This window comes from Tripterygium wilfordii, chromosome 23, assembly GCF_013401445.1.
Source record: "Tripterygium wilfordii isolate XIE 37 chromosome 23, ASM1340144v1, whole genome shotgun sequence".
NCBI classification, from domain to species: domain Eukaryota; kingdom Viridiplantae; phylum Streptophyta; class Magnoliopsida; order Celastrales; family Celastraceae; genus Tripterygium; species Tripterygium wilfordii.
Window position 1 is genome coordinate 707,689 of NC_052254.1, and position 16,755 is coordinate 724,443.

A 16,755-nucleotide genomic window follows, 5' to 3' on the forward strand; every position below is an offset into this window, starting at 1 on the left:
TGCACCCAGAAATACATAATGTTGTCTGATCCTTGCGAATTCATCTTAATCAAAACCCATATAGCAAAACGAATTCAAATGACATGATAACTATTACCCAGAAAGAAAACTAACGAACCAACCTTTCTCCGAGAGAAGTAGCGTGGATGTATCTCTCTCTCTCTCTGCAACTCCACCAAAGTAGCTTAATGAGACAGAGAGACACACAAATAGGGGGGAGAAGAGAGAATGGCGTTTTTAATCTGTCATTTACGTCGAGATTAGCTTTCTCGGCTCGTATATTTCGCTGGCTTGTCCGTTCTGTACACACGCCACGTCATCTTGCTTTCTCTCTCTTACTCACATGTCGTTAACCGTTTTTTCCCTTCCTTTTTAGTTAGTTAGTTAGGCGGAACTATATATAAAGATCAAATTTTTATGGTTACAAGCAGCATTTTAACCTACTTTATCTTGTCGTCGGGTAAGATTTTTCTATTCGCACGCAAGCTTGATGCACGAGGTTAGACTCATATCAGATATTTAAATTACAAACTTGTATGATATCGTTCTCAACTATAAAAAATAAAAGAAAATTATTTATTAGCCTACACAATCATGCACATACATATTATATGATATCTTTCTCGGCTATAAAAGAATAGCAATATGAGGCACCTAAGAATGAGCCGGCACAAACTAATAAGAGTTGATTTTGTTGACAATCGATTGGGTTAGACATATGTGTGTCCAATGTTTGATTTAAACCACAAGCATAATTTTTTGTGGTATTTAAGAAAAAAGAAAAGAGAATGAGCAGGAACAAGTTAATTAATGATCACATCATATTATTGTTCACTTAAATTCTGAATTTATTGAATATTGTTTTGAAAAATCTGAAGAAATAGTATTTCTTAGAATTTGAATCAGGTGAGTTATGGGCCAACGAGTTCGAATTAAGATTGGGCCTTTGTCCCTTAATAAACTGGCCCAACAAACTATTATGGCCGTCTTGTGGCTCGTCTCTCTTGTCCAAACGACGTACTACTATTCATGGAGAAAAGCCCAAGGATGTCATCTCTCTATTGTGGTTGCTGCTTCAAATAGTATCTTAGAATCTTTTTTGATTTAAAATACATCTCTATTTTCAACTGATTTGCGTTGGATCCCGTCCCAAATAACCTGTTGTTGGGGTGAATTTATGCTTGTCTAGCCCCACCCAAATTTGAGTTTAGTGGCCGTCCAAAGAACATGTTTGGCGAGTTTGTTTTGATTAAAAATAAAATAAGATGTTATTTTTTTATTATTAGTTCAATCTTGAGCTTGTATAAAAGTGGTTTCTTATTCAAAGCCAGCACAACCTGGCTCATCAAGGCAATAAATATGATGCTAACATCAAATGTATGGCATGGCTAGAAAAGGACTCATCATTAATGTCAAAAATATCTAGTGAAAAATAGATTTGATTTTATAGGAAGTTTAAAAGGTATGATTATTTATTATTATGGATGGTAGATCACTAGATTGCATGCATGAAATATTGAAATTGCATATATATTAAATATTTTGAAGGATAAATATAAAACATAATAATAAATTTTTTTTAAAAAAATTCATCAAGACAAAAACCTACAAGGAAATATTATATTTGTCATTTTATTGGCGATAATAAATATAAAAATTAACAAATTAAAAAGGTGAATATTTTAATTGATTTGCCACGTGAGCACTCAAATAAAAAGAGGCCCAATTATAGGCGTCGGAGTCCAAAATAAATAAATATGGAAATATTTTCAATTCGAATTAGTATTTATTTTATTTTCGACCATCTGTATTCCTTTACACTCTTCTTCTCCGTCGATAAAACTCTCGTCGCATCTCTCTCTCTCTCTCTTTCTCTAACCTGCTTTGGTCAGGTTCTCGAATCCCGATCGCAGATTGCCTTACCCCTACATATCTTCTTATTCTCTCTTATTTGTCTCTCTATGTACCTCAATCCTTAGATCTCCTCTCGCTCGCGTCCTCTGATCGGTTCTCTGCGAGCTCCGGCAGCGTGTTTGCTCATCGTTTTGTGGGTTTGGTTTGGTATTATCTCTATACTTCTTAATTCATGTTTGTATGGATTTTTTTTTGTTTTTGTTTTCGTGTCTGCGTTTCGTTGATGGCGATTGGCCTATAATGTTTCTGGATTGTGTTTGTTTACTTTCGTTCTCCTCTTGATCAGTTTTTGAATTCATATAAACCCTAATTTTTGTTTGACCGTGTTGGGTCAGTTTTTAAATACGGAAGAATAGAAACGTGAACAAGTATAAGATTCAAGCAGCTGAAATCGGAGAGCTGTGATTGTTATTTTCTTAATTTATTTTAATTTAAGTGAATTTCAATGTGTTTTAGTTTTATAGTAGAGAAGCAGAGGTGTTATATAGTTTGTAACAATATCATTCGCATAGCATTGCCATGAACGATATGCGTAGGGTTTAAGTGTGTATCGTTCAAAAGATGTTTAAAATACTAACAAAAGGAACTCACTTTGGTTGATTAAGTGTTAAGTTTTTTGCAGTTCTTGTTATATATGTTCAAAAGATGTTATTTTTTTTCTCGCTGCAGCATAACTGCATAAATGTGTCCCTATTTGTCTGATTTCCACTACACTTTTGCTTACTGTGAATGCTTTTAGAGAAGAAGAAAGATGGATGGATCGAACAGGGGAAGTAGTGGTGTGGATATGTTCTTATCAAACTATAAGCTAGGTAAGACTCTTGGAATTGGTTCCTTCGGTAAGGTCAAGATCGCTGAACATGCATTGACTGGGCATAAGGTTGCCATAAAAATACTGAACCGTCGCAAGATAAAGAGCATGGAAATGGAAGAAAAAGGTAGGGTTACATTGTAAAATATCCTCTCTGTTTTTTTTTTTTTTAATTTAATAGTTCTATAATCTGATCAGATCTTCCTACCTTGTTGCAGTGAGAAGAGAAATTAAAATCTTGAGGTTGTTTATGCATCCTCATATTATACGACTGTACGAGGTTATAGAAACTCCTACTGACATTTATGTTGTTATGGAGTATGTGAAATCTGGGGAGCTTTTTGATTATATCGTGGAGAAGGGTAGACTTCAAGAAGATGAGGCCCGCAACTTCTTCCAGCAGGTAGGACCACCCACTAATATGTGATTTTCGGACGTTGTTTTTTCTGATGATGTTATAAGTTACTCATTGCCAAATATTTGGAAGCAGATTATTTCCGGCGTGGAATACTGCCACAGGAATATGGTTGTTCATAGGGATCTTAAGCCTGAAAATCTTCTTTTAGATTCTAGATGCAATGTGAAGATCGCAGATTTTGGACTTAGTAATATAATGCGAGATGGCCATTTTCTGAAGACAAGTTGCGGAAGTCCAAACTATGCTGCCCCCGAGGTACGAAATTTTGGCATTTTAATTTATAGATGGATTGTTGGAAAAAGGAGTTCTGCCATTCTCTTTCCCTTTTATTTAATACTGACAATACTTAATATGTGACGATTTCGGGGAATTTATCTTCTCTATTATTTTGTGTAGGTTATTTCTGGTAAACTGTATGCTGGGCCTGAAGTAGATGTTTGGAGCTGTGGTGTCATATTGTATGCTCTTCTTTGCGGTACCCTGCCCTTTGATGATGAAAACATTCCAAACCTTTTTAAGAAAATAAAGGTATAAATGAATTTACTACTGATATTAGTTGGATGTTCTAATAATGTCAGGTGAGCTAATTTCTGACGTATTTATAGCTTTGTATGTGATTTTCTCCCTTTTAGCTCCGCAAATGTGGAAAGTAGTTTAAAATTAGGTCATTAAAGAGGTTAACCATCATTTGATCCTTGGTTGATTGCAAGATCGTTGTTGTAACTACAGTTGTAAAAACAGTATGAGATGCTGTACTTGTCGCACAATACATATTGGCTAAAGTCAATTTCGTATAAGACAAAATCCACAGATCCTACATGTATCAATGTATGTATAGGACATTTCGATATGATTTGTAGAAAATCGTGAAACATGTGCTTTTTCCAAAACACTGATTTTACTGAGGGAAATAACACAAAGATGATTAAAAAGAGATATCATGCATACACACTACCATATCTAAACATTATCCAGATTTAAAGAAGCCAAAATTCATCATCTTAACTCTGGTCTCTAGCTTGAAGCAACATCTTTGAGCTTGTTTTGGGATGGATTCCATATGTGGCATGGGTGCAATGAACCAAGGATGGTTTCATGAGAAACCATGAACAAAAGAGGGGGGTTCGTCTAGGACTTTGGGAGAAGGAAGAAGAATGGTGGACTCTTATGACACTTTGGGAGAGAATGGTGTGGGTGCACTCATGGAGGTTAAGGGAGCCCCCCAAATTTTTTGAATATGTTTTCATTATATGCCATTAAGTTTAGCTAAGATATTTTTGGGTTTAGTAGCCGCAAAAATTTGGACTCTTAACTTATGCATCGATCTTAGTCTCAGGTGCTCTTACAATTGAAGTTTTTCGTTTTGGCTTTTGAATTTGTGGATTGATTTTTTTATGCAATGGGACTATATCTAGTTTTTGATTTGCTTTTAGCTACTCAAGTCAGTTTGTTATCCCAATCATGGAAGTTATTCATTCTTTACGTATTGATTTTCCTTCATAAGTTGCATTCAAAACAGTGATATAGACTACTAGAACTTAATTAGAATGCATTAAATGAATCATTTAATGATGCTTCATTTTATAAGTATATTGTTTTAGATGTCTATGTATATTCAATATAGTTTTCTATTATTCTGGAAACCTTACACGATACGATTACGATTCATGAAAATTTTTAGAAACCAATTCTTGCTCCTATACACAATTTGACAACTGTGGTCGTACTATCTTTAACTGAAGGACCATCTTTGACCATGTGTAGCAGTTAATGTTAACATTGCATCGGTAGCAGTTAATGTTGTCTTGGCCTTTTTTTTCTTTTTCTTTTTTGTTTTCATTTTAGGATGAATTATTATTTTCATTATTCGTGGTGTTTCCAGAGCAGTATAACATCTGCTGTCAAATCTTAGTACCAAAGATGTGTAATTAAATGTCTGTCAGGATAGAAGTGAATCATCCTCGACAATTTGCATGGTCGCTGAAGGACCATCTTTGAGCATGTGTGGAATTGCAAACCACATTGGCCTTGATGTTGTTCGCTTTTACTTGTTTTGCATTTACAATTTCAACGCTATCATTTCCATTGGGAGTGCTTGGGTGCTTTAGTTATTCAGGGTTTAGTCTTTCAATGCTTGTCTTCTTACCTTTGCTCCTTTTTCGTATTTGTAGTAAGTTTTTTGGAATCATTCATGTTGTTAGTGCCTTAGTGGTACAGAAACTAAATGTAATGTGCCCTGAACTTACAATTTGTTTCATTTAGGGTGGGATATACACCCTTCCCAGCCACTTATCACCTGGTGCTAGAGATCTGATCCCAAGGATGCTTGTGGTAGACCCAATGAAGCGGATCACAATTCCTGATATACGTCAACATCTTTGGTTCCAAGCTCGCCTTCCTCGCTATTTAGCAGTTCTCCCGCCTGATACAATGCAACAAGCAAGAAACGTATGTCTAGCATGATGAAAATATATAACTGCAGAGGTTTCTTTTTTTCTCTATAAATTGGTTCTGGTTATGGCTATCTGTGCCATTTGCTCATAGGCAGTTGGGTGGTTTTTTGGGATGTAAAAAATGTTTGGAGATATTCTAGGTAGTATGTGGTTCTCCGTTATCTAGTGTGCAAGTCATTTATTCACCTGCAATGATACTTTTTCCAGATCGATGAAGACATTCTTCAGGAAGTGGTGCAGATGGGATTTGACAGGGCCCAACTAATCGAATCTCTTCGCAACAGAATACAAAATGAGGTTTGAATTTCTCTAGCTTTTTGTCCTTAAGGTTACCTCTTCAATTCATCTCTTATCTAGTGGAACATATGGCAGGCTACTGTTGCATATTATCTGCTGTTGGACAATCGCTTCCGTGTTTCAAATGGCTATCTTGGAGCTGAGTTCCAAGAAACCATGGTGCGCTTCTTTATCTTAAAGTTAATTTATTAGTAATGGCTAGTCAGTGATGTCATTTGGAGTTTTTAGTGGCTCTTGGATGGCATTTTGAAATGCTTCCATCTTTAGATTGACTAGTTATATATGCCTGAAAGGTTGATAGATGTTGTGAATGCATAGCCAATTTTGTCCTATACTTAGCATGCATGAATTTTGGGCTGCAATGTGCCCTTGTTCTAAGCCATTATATCTGAGATCCTTGCCTTACTAATATATCCTGCATCATGACAGGAAATTGGTTTCAACCATTTGCATCCAAATGAAACTCCTGCTTCACCCGTGGGCCCCCGATTACCGGGGTACATGGATTATCAAGGACTAGGTTTAAGACCCCAGTTCCCAGCTGAGAGGAAATGGGCCCTTGGACTCCAGGTATGTTTGTGAGGAGAAGTTAACTTTTTGCATGATGTGATCAAGGTAGTTGCTACTAGTGCACCTGGCTTCTGCCTCCACCATGGGATATGAAGAAGAGGGTAAATATATGTAGGCTTACCGTTGTATTGGGGAGAATAAGTTTATTGTTGGCCATTTGGAAGTGTTACCCTCCCATCTCATATGATGCCTGCCACATGAAAGAAGATGATTGATGAAGGGTTTAGAGTAACTAGTTGGATCAATTATTAGACAAGGAGGTCTAGGTGTAAATTTTGAGCCATGTGTTTGTTATACATGTATAGTAGCGGTGGGTTGGATGCCAATATATTAAAGTTTGAATTCTTTTGTCTTGTTTGAAACAATATAAGTTACTGCTTTCATCTTGTCAGTCTCGGGCCCACCCTCGTGAAATAATGACAGAAGTTTTGAAAGCTTTGCAAGAACTGAATGTTTGTTGGAAGAAAATTGGGCACTACAACATGAAATGCAGGTGGATTCCTGGTGTTTCGGGTCGCCATGAAGGCATGGTTAATGATTCTGTACACAGTAATCATTACTTTGGTGATGAATCTGCCATCATTGAGAACGACGGTGTTACCAAGTCATCAAATGTGGTGAAGTTTGAAGTGCAGGTATCTGATTCTTACCATTCCTCTTACGATACAAGTTGATGATATTGATGAGGTTCATTCTGCTTTATCAAATATCGTGAGAGTGTGTAATGGGTACAAAGCATCACTCTCCTGTTTTATTGTTAACTACTGTTGCATATTGAAATGAGAAGTTTAAAACGTTTCTTCATCCTAACAACAGTTGGTTTGTTGTTATTAAAGATGATGATTTTCATGAGAGAACATTGGATGGTAATGCTAATATGTCCGTCACTATGTAATATGTATCTTTTAACAGCTCTACAAAACTCGCGAGGAGAAGTATCTGCTCGATCTACAGAGGGTGCAGGGACCCCAAATTCTCTTCTTGGATCTTTGTGCAGCTTTCCTTTCGCAGCTCCGGGTCCTTTAGAATGAGGCTCTTTTGTTGTGAATAAATGAATTGGTGTACATAACTTGGCCATCAGTTTGGGTCCATGTTTAACCCTTTTTGCCTCCCCCCCCCCCCCCCTCTCCCGAGTTTTATGTGGGACAATTGCCTAATTGGTGTTTCTGGCCAACACCGAAGACCCAAGTTGGCCTCTTATCAACTGCTGTAGACTCTCTTTTTGATGCACTTTGCATCTCTCTGAACTAGGATTTTTCCTGAATGCTATGAATCACATGGGGAATTTTATAAGTTCTGGAATTGCTTGTTTTATGAGAGGTATTTTTGTAACAATTCCCAAGGTGCAACAAGAAAAAAAAAATAAAAACAATAATTGCACTATTCCATATTTTCGATGAACAATGTTGCTGTACTTTCTTTGTGATCATTTCATTCGATCAAAGTCGTATACTTTTTTCTTTTCTCTTCAAGTTATCATACAAAAGAAGATGAGCCACGTAACTTAACAAGGTGATTCTTCTAAGAGAACTAACGCTGATTCGGCTTGAGTTCTGACGATCCAAAATCACTTTCAAAGGGCCAATGGATTATGGCCCCGGCTGGCTTTTCCATGCCTTGCCTACGTCTGAGGTTTAGAGTTGCAGTGCTCGATATCCCCGGAGTCATTTCTCTGCAAAAAGACCAAAAGAGAATTCAGTTTCCTCATACCTTGCCCGTTACAATGTAACTTGGTATCTTGAAAACTGCTTCTCTGTAAGCCTATGGCTTGGTTTGTCAACAAAATATGGTAATATTCAAGGGTGGCTGTTGTACCTCTTTCAGGCCTTGATCTGCGAGCAGCTCGCCGGATGTGACTTTCGTTTCTTCGCAAGAGGTCATCAATCCCGTAAGCTTGAGATAACAACGGTCCAGAAAAGTCCACCTTCTCCTTGACGTTAATGTAATCCTAATGAATTTGGAGATGGCTATTAGTCCCAATATGCAGTGAGACTAAAATAAGCATTTCCTTTCCCTTTGTACAGGGCAGCATTTAGTTCTGGACTGTAACATGAATAAAGATCATGCAAGCTTACCGGTTTACTTCTTAGAGCAAATGTTGCTTGATTATCATATGCCGAGAGATCTTGAGAATGGAACGCGCTAGATTCATCTAAAGCATCTATTCGATCAAACTGGGTTTTCCACCTCTGTATTGTGTCGTTTGCAGTGTCATTCTCTTTCGTCAAGTTGAAGCCGTCTTTGGCGAAAACAAGACTAGATGAATCAAATTGACTCCTTGAGCTAGATCGGGTGTATGACATCGTGGATTTGGCATCCTCTCTTTGCCGTTTTGCCCATGAGAAACCACTTGATGCAGTGATTTGTTCTGGCCCTACAAAATGAGATTCCGCTTGTGATGCATCTGGTAACTTACAAGTCTCTGACATAGTATCAAATGCGGGCTTCTGTAGCTCCCCATACAAAGCACCTCCTCTTCCCGGATAATCATGCCCATCATTGCCCATCTTTCTGTGCGACTGAGTATGGTGTTGTGCTTCCTGTATGAGTGATAATTATCAGAATTAGCCTCTCCAACAATTGCATACAATGCATGAAACATTCCATCATGCACCGATGCAACACAAAGGTGCATGCACACAGAGAGAGAGACCTCTTTTGGTGCAAATCGGTTAAAACTATCTGGTTGTTGCAAGGTTTTACGACCTCTTCTTGCTTTTCTTGATGCTCCAGAATCTCTCATTCTAGAGCCTGCCAGTTTCCTGAGGAACAAATTCTCGGTTGGTGAAGAACTTTTCAAATGTAGAATACATATTTTGATGAGACTCACTTTTTTAAGCTCCATCATCACGATTCATGAAACTGGACTCTCGAAGCAACTGGTTTACCACCAGGCTTGAAAGGCTCGTCACAAATATCAAAAGCTGAAAAAATTCTCACCTCCGTAGATCCTCTCGATGTTTGGCGTCAATTTCTTTGTTTGGTGCATACTTTGGCAAGCTGGACGGATCACAGGCCAATGGTTTTGTGTGGAAATACTAGAAAGATATTCAAAAAAGTTGAAGATCGCATGAGGGGATTGATTGAGATAATGAAACTGACTATCAAAATATCACAGTAGATGCATGAACCCTAATCGAATCAATAACTAATTTTCATTGCTATGTGATTCAAGAATAATGAGAGTTGCTCCAACTCAAAAAACAAAGCCTGTATTGAGTATTGACCAGAGTTTCCTAAATGATGTAAAACACAATCATTTGGGCAGATTGATGTTCAATAGAAAACAACGATATAAATGTATACTGTGCTTTAAAAAGGTACCTCAGAATTAAGAGCAGAGGAGGCAGTCCCACGTTTTTCTGGTTCTATGGAGAGAAAAGTTTCCATCAAGTCCATTGTAGCTGTAGGAAGATCTTTGCACATTTCGTGAAAAGAACTTTCATAATAATGCTGAGGTCTAAACATGGTAGCATGAGGAAGCTTGGATTTTCTCCAAAACTCCTCAGGAGGAGAGCCGCAAAGCTTAAAGATTTTGTGTAATTGTTCAACCTGTAAATTGATGGCAACAAAAACTACCTTCAGCTGAAGAACAGGTAAAATTCTAAAGTAAGCCAATCAACATTTTAAAATGCATACGAGTTCTGTTGATTACTTCACAAAATTTAGAAAAAAGTTACACTTGAATATCTTACACACATAGACATAAAGATCACTAGATAATGCAATCACCTCGGTTCTCCCCTTAAGGATAGGCTTTCCGAAGATTAGTTCTGCAAAAACACAACCCACACTCCACAAATCCACTGAAACTCCGTAATTTGTTGACCCCATCAAAAGTTCAGGAGGACGGTACCATAAAGTCACTACACGACTGGTTAGCTGTTGCTTGTTCCTCGGGCTAAGGACATTAGCCAATCCAAAGTCTCCCACCTTCAAAATCCCTTCATTGTTTACCAAAATGTTGGATGCTTTAATGTCGCGATGCATTACACCTAGTAAGTGGCAGTGCTCCATAGCTCGCAAAAGCTGCCTCATATAGCACTTAACCTATGCACAAATTCAATCAAGAAACTTTTACACCTCTTATGCAAGGAGAAAAGGTATAGAAGGAAGGTAAATAGACGGAACATATTTAATGGACTAATTGGATATAAGAAAATTTTAATCATAAAGAAAAGGAAACCAGAAGATACGTGCTTATGAAGATCAAATAAAACCACATCTACTCAATTCTTCATAAACTTGATGCAGGAATGAAACAATAACCTACCTGCGACTCAGTGAACTTAATATCAGGACTTGAAGACAATCCAGCAAGATCATGTTCCATGTATTCAAATACAAGATATATGCTGCTTGACATTCGGGATGTAATTACTCCCTCCAACTTCATAATGTTTGGATGGTCAAGTCTGCGGAGGATACTAATTTCTCGTGCCATAAAGCGGATGCTCTCCGGCTGGAAATTGTCAAAGCGCACCTTCTTCAAGGCAACCATCTTTCCGGTTTCAATTTCTCGTGCTTGGAACACATTGCTGTAGGTACCTTGTCCAATCTACATAGGTAGTGGGATTTGGAGTGTTTATTATTACATAATTGTGCATAATGAAAACGACCAAACCCTGACCATTTCACCACCCTATCAGTGCTTTAGTAAGAAATTGAAAAAGCAAAGAACATTGCCATAAATATCAAATGCACGGCAAAATATAATACAAGAACGTTAAAGTTGACTGCCTATAGGATACAACTGCGAGCAGAAGTCTCTTCACAAGATTCCCGACCTGTTCGGAACAAACCAAACAAGTATCTGCTGGACAAAATAACTACAAGCTACTATTTTTTATATCCATCTATCCTACTCGCATTTTTCTTCTTCTTCTTTTTTCTTCGTGTCATCAGGCATATTATCTTGTGCCCCAAACACCTTAGGGGTGGAAGTTTCTCCCATGGTTTGAAATTCTAAGATGTGACCCAATTATGAGAGAAGCAAGAGTTACCAGAAAGCTACCGACAGTGATGGAACGTGGACATACTACATAGTTAGATAGAAAGTTACATCCAACTGCTCTAGAGACTAATACTTGCTGGCTTGCCTAGTCTTTACGATCCTGTTATTGCCTAGTTCTACCATCCAGCTCTGATGACCGTGAAATGTGAGCTTCTATGAGCTAGTTCTATCAAAAAAGAAAAAGTGCACCATATCTATAAGTAGATATGCAAACCAGTGGGTGATATAATCCTTAGAATCTCCAGCATGTTTGAACATCCTTAACAAGCTGGGGTCCATTCATCTACCTTAACCCTTTAGAATACTAATGAGTTAACCCTTTTGGAATCCTCATGCCTATTTATTGTAAATTGTAAATATGGACATTCACATTGTTCCATCATTGTTGACAGGACATAAGACAAAAGCATAAACATATATAATCATAAAGTTTCAATCTTGAATACCTTATCCAATTTCTCAAAAGCATCAGCACGGAGAGGCACCCAGCCGTGAACAGCTTCACCGGCGGTGGCGGTGAGCCAGGCAGGCCATCCGGCGGCGATCTGCTCGGCCTCAACAAACCTCTGTGAAAAACCCAATTTGAAGGTAAAAGACCCACTCTTGCTCCCCCTCCTCTGCTTCCTTAACTCGCGGCTCCTCTGATGATGGTCATCCGATTTTTTCTCTTTCTCCTCCTCTTTCTTCTTCTCGTTATCAAAATCAAAACACCCAAATTGGTGCCTGGACGATGACTGCAAAATCACCGACGCCGCATTGTCAACACCAGCGGATACGGAGTAGCCCAAAACAGGGGAGGCAGAGGCAGCCACCGTCACCGGCTTAGCTTGCTTGGAGGTAATGCAGCCCATTTACCGGAAACTGAGACCGACCCAGATCCGGGAAACGGGTACAATCAAGGGGGGAAGCAAGCAACCCCTACATTAGCCCCAAACGGGTTATTCAAATCAAAAAAGAGGAAAAAAAAAGAAAGAAAAGAAAAAGAAAATAATCTTGTTTTGTGGGTGTAAGAATTGATGGGTGTGTGAGTAGAAACGTAGGATGTCTGCGAGATCTGCGGGAGATGGTGTTTTTTGGCCAAAACTGCCCGGGATAAAAGGGGGAAGAGAGATCAGAAAGAGAGAACAGTGGGTCCTTAATGGAGACATTGCTTTCTTTTTTTCTTGTTATTGCAAAAAGGGTTGGAATGGAAAGGTGAAATGTAAACCGGTTTGGTTCCTAGAGAGAGAAGGAAAGAGATAGAGAGAGGAAGAGGAGTGTGGTGGTTGCAGAGAGGGAGTTGCAGCCCAACTGTCCAACAGCTCCACTCAACCTTAATAAGGAAGCTATGGTGGATTGGTGGAAGAAATCTAATCTAGAAAGTCAGGGAGTTGGGGAATGTTTGGAATTTGGTGTCACCAATCACCATCACATGCAAGTGTTTTCTTTATTTCTTTTGACCCTTTGTAAAATAAGAAAACAAAAAATACTAAATGGAGATGGCAGCCTGGCAGTCATTATGATATAGAATAACCTATGATTTAAAATTATGATAGGAATCCGAATACTTGATATCTCGTTTATTCTAATTATTGAGATGAACGTATATGATTCAAGTGAATTAATGGGGATCCACATATCTTTATGATACACATGAAATCATGTGTGTCTAACTCAGAAGGAGAAGATAACTAGGATACCCATTATTAAAATCCTATTCGTAACTTATATGATTAGGAGAATTTCTTTTTTCAAACGACTTTTTTTTGGGCTGGGATGGTGGTCAAGTCCCTATTTAAAAGTTATGACTCGAATCGAATATTTTGGAGCCGATGAGTATTTTGATGGTCAAGTCCAAGGAAAAAAAGATTGTTATACTGGTCGTTGATGCCCACCAATTAAAAAAAGAAGAAGTGATTTGGTGAAGTGGATTTGAACCCAAGGGCAGGTGGTAAGACCACCTCAAGGTCCTATATAATGTCCCACCACAAAACACTCAACCCTGTATAAATCTTCAAGTATTTGGATTAGTTTCACTCTCTTTAAGCACAAATCACATTATTAGTTTGAAACTGACATCAAAAATCATTGCTGAGATGAGGAGCCAACTGCAAGCCAAACCCCAACAGAGACTCATAACCTGGAAAACCTTTGCAGGATGCAGAGACCGAACCATAGCTAGGGAGCTTGCTTTGCTTGCTAATCAATTTTTGAATGAATTTATGGACTCTGAAAGCCCAATGTTGTTGTCTTGTATAAGGTACAGCCCAAGCCCAATATTGTTTGGCCCAACAAGTGCTCATAACTTGAGCCAGTACATAGTACATACAAGAACAAGCCCAACACAAGCCCATTTCAACTTGGTTGGAAGGCCCATGATTAATAGAAACGGTTATACCAAAGGACAGAATATTATGGGAGGGCAAAGGACTGTTGTGGACAATCTGGAACAGTGGAACATGTCCTACTACTATATTACTACAAAAAAGACTATATGAACAAATCAGGGCAACAACCAGACGAGTACCCTAGTAGAAATCACTGCAACAGTATGTTCAAGACATCTGTGACTAAAACTGCAGGGACTCCACACTAATAAACATACCAGACATCTGTGATTAAAATTGTAGGGACTCCACATTCATAAACATACCAAACATCTGTGATTAAAACTGCAGGGTAACTACAGAAAAAGTGGAAGTGTAGTGACTTCAACCGCAAGGTCCTTAACCAGGGCAACAACATATAACATAAAGAATGCAGCCCTGAAAAAAAGAAAAAAAGAAAAAGAAAAAGAATGCTGCCAACCATGTGGTTGCAACATGTAAGGACCCCCCAAATCCATGATTTTCACAGATGAAATCTCCATTGAATAAAAGCATTTCTTGGTTTTCCAGAGTCTTGACATACACAACAATATTCAGAAGTTCAAACAACAAACATTGCCAACTCAAAACACCACAATAGATTAACCCCCCAACAATGAATTTAATTTCCTTTCACAAATTGGTTCTGAGTAATGTCTGAGCGAAGATCCTTATAAAAAAAAAAGGGGCACCACCAGTGTTGTTACAAGAAGTGGATGAATGCATCCCACAGTGCACCAATTGCGAAAACAACAGGTAGAACATAATGACCTCTGTATGTGAATCCTCCCGGAGCATCGCTCTTTGAGGGAGCAGCTGTTGGAGGAGGAGGAAGGTTTTGGACACGAATGGCTAGCTTCATCCCACTGAAGCAGAACCCCTTGCCACTGATGAAATAGTAATGGCGAGTCACGTTCAAGTGAACCACGTCTCTTCCAGCTCCTGTTGTGTAGTTGTGAAGTGGGTGATCTGCATTGCATGCATCGTAGTCTGTTTTGTTCACCTCTAACACATCCATTTGGTTCCTGTCATAGACAAAAACTGGGAAACAAGAGAGAGTCACGAAATGAAACAGCTTAGCAGGTTCTTGTTTGCTTAGAACTATGGTACACTGTCAGCGCAAGGTTTAACCAACTTAAGGTTGCCCAAGACTAGCCAAAACGAGAAAGTTGAAGTTTCTCAGCTGCTCACAGCTTAGGCAAACCCATATCATCTGCCTTTATTGTCAAAGTTCAAGTTGAAACCAGGTGGCTTCATGATGAAATTTAGGGCAATGGGGCTTGACTTTCTCATCCTTAAGTTGGCCTCAGCCCCACTCAGCAAGACATAGCTACTGAACCACCTTCAAAAACAAGATTGGACCATAGACAAAAAAAAAAAGCACAGCATTATTTCAACTACACCTTTTTCATCTCTTATTTCTTTTCTTTTTTCTCCTCTCCCAATTCGCACTTTCCTGTTTTTAGATACTTTCTGTGCCAAAAAGTATCTGTTTTCAACCACAAACCAATATGGGCCCTAGGTGAATTATGACTCAATGGGTCAAAATAGGTTAATTCAACATGAGATCTGCCAAGATCCATTCAAACCAAAACTCCAAAAGACAACCTCATCAGGAAAAAAAAAAAGAAAAAGAAAAAGAAAGAAAGAACTTCAACAGTAGTCATAAACAAAGTGAGCTAAAAATCATCAATCAGAAAAACTACTAGAAAAACCTCATAAAAGGAAAGTCACTGGTCTTTACTGCAAAACTAAAAGAGAACATCAAGCATAATTTCCACATCTGAGATAGCAATGACACGATATGACTGAAGCAACCAAAAACAGAAGCTCAAAGAGTCAGCTCCCTTGAATTAATATGATAAATCTCATAATAATCTATAGTCAGATGAGTAGAATAATTATACTAGACACTATGCTTTGCTTTTAGTTCATTTACAGTAAACAAGCTCAATTGTTCAGAGGAGTTAAATAATTAACAAGAACAAAGCAAAGAATACGATAATCTTATCACACCCAAGGTATTTTGTGGAGACAAAATCACACCTGAGTCCAATAAACAGAAAACCCGAAAGAAGAAATCCAAATGGGGTGGCAAAAAAAGAAAAAAGCCACAAGCTTGAAGTTATCATCTCATCTCAAGCAAAACCCATATCTAGATCTAGCATACTTAGCTCCAAAACCCAATTAAATTTAAGCAGAAATATGAAAGAACATTGAATTAGCTATTACTAACAGTTAACACATGGATCTGAATGTTAGAAAGCGCAAGTAAGTTACTCGCACACACTGGCATATAGGGAGAGTGTTGAGAGAGAAATCACTTACAGAGCCAGTCATCATAGTAGAACTTCTTGTCTTGAGCCCAAATGGTGTAGTTCACATTCGCGGACCAACCCATATTGGCACCCACAATCCACCGAGTACCAGACACCTCTGGAACCATCACTGCCATGGAAAATATTAGGGCGACCACCACCACCATAATGGGAGACAAAATGCCTCTACTCACCCCCTCCATTCTCTCTCTCTCTCTCTGCGCTCAATCTCTATGTCTCTTATTCTCTCTGGCACAGTTAGTTTGAGCTGGGTGTTGGCCTTTTTATGGGGTAATCTTTGTTTGCTTTACCGTCAGGGGTCCTCCCTCTACTTGTAAAGATCCCAAACAACATTGGTATCTCATTAATCTCAGTTACTAAATTGGACACATAAAATTCAAATAAATTCGTGAGTTTTACATACATCACATAATGCACATAAAACCATGTGGGATCTCAGTTATCTCAACAACTGGGTTTGACGCATAGAATTCAAATAAATTCATGAGACCTATTGTTTACTTTTCTTCGTTCAACATATTTGCTCTTTATAAAAAAAAAAATGGACTCCACACATCCCATGTAAACCCTAAACAAACAAATGAATGTGATAAT

General features: G+C 38.3%; 3 protein-coding genes across 7 annotated transcripts; 1 reads left to right on the forward strand and 2 right to left on the reverse strand.

Moving 5' to 3' along the window:
• The first annotated feature begins 1,850 nt into the window (after positions 1-1,850).
• Positions 1,851-7,756, forward strand: LOC119993122 (SNF1-related protein kinase catalytic subunit alpha KIN10). 5 transcript variants are annotated; one of them, XM_038840067.1, is made up of 11 exons: positions 1,851-2,056; positions 2,654-2,852; positions 2,944-3,128; positions 3,216-3,398; positions 3,540-3,671; positions 5,406-5,591; positions 5,804-5,893; positions 5,969-6,052; positions 6,323-6,463; positions 6,856-7,098; positions 7,376-7,756. In XM_038840067.1, the coding sequence occupies exons 2-11, from the start codon at positions 2,666-2,668 to the stop codon at positions 7,487-7,489; spliced, it is 1,545 nt and encodes a 514-aa protein (XP_038695995.1). In that variant the 5' UTR covers positions 1,851-2,056; positions 2,654-2,665; the 3' UTR covers positions 7,490-7,756. The 5 variants fall into 5 exon arrangements, with proteins under 5 accessions (XP_038695995.1, XP_038695991.1, XP_038695994.1 ...); XM_038840063.1 differs by having other exon boundaries at positions 1,912-2,051; XM_038840066.1 differs by having other exon boundaries at positions 1,915-2,047.
• A 141-nt stretch (positions 7,757-7,897) lies between these two features.
• LOC119993121 (protein IMPAIRED IN BABA-INDUCED STERILITY 1-like) lies at positions 7,898-12,854 on the reverse strand. Its single transcript, XM_038840062.1, has 9 exons — positions 11,924-12,854; positions 10,737-11,021; positions 10,196-10,513; positions 9,788-10,015; positions 9,404-9,501; positions 9,117-9,225; positions 8,539-9,003; positions 8,279-8,411; positions 7,898-8,135 (listed from the first exon to the last, which is right to left on the reverse strand). The coding sequence occupies exons 1-9, from the start codon at positions 12,326-12,328 to the stop codon at positions 8,128-8,130; spliced, it is 2,049 nt and encodes a 682-aa protein (XP_038695990.1). The 5' UTR covers positions 12,329-12,854; the 3' UTR covers positions 7,898-8,127.
• A 1,446-nt stretch (positions 12,855-14,300) lies between these two features.
• Positions 14,301-16,448, reverse strand: LOC119993520 (lamin-like protein). The gene is made up of 2 exons (XM_038840688.1): positions 16,151-16,448; positions 14,301-14,863 (listed from the first exon to the last, which is right to left on the reverse strand). The coding sequence occupies exons 1-2, from the start codon at positions 16,341-16,343 to the stop codon at positions 14,526-14,528; spliced, it is 531 nt and encodes a 176-aa protein (XP_038696616.1). The 5' UTR covers positions 16,344-16,448; the 3' UTR covers positions 14,301-14,525.
• Between the last annotated feature and the right edge of the window lie 307 nt (positions 16,449-16,755).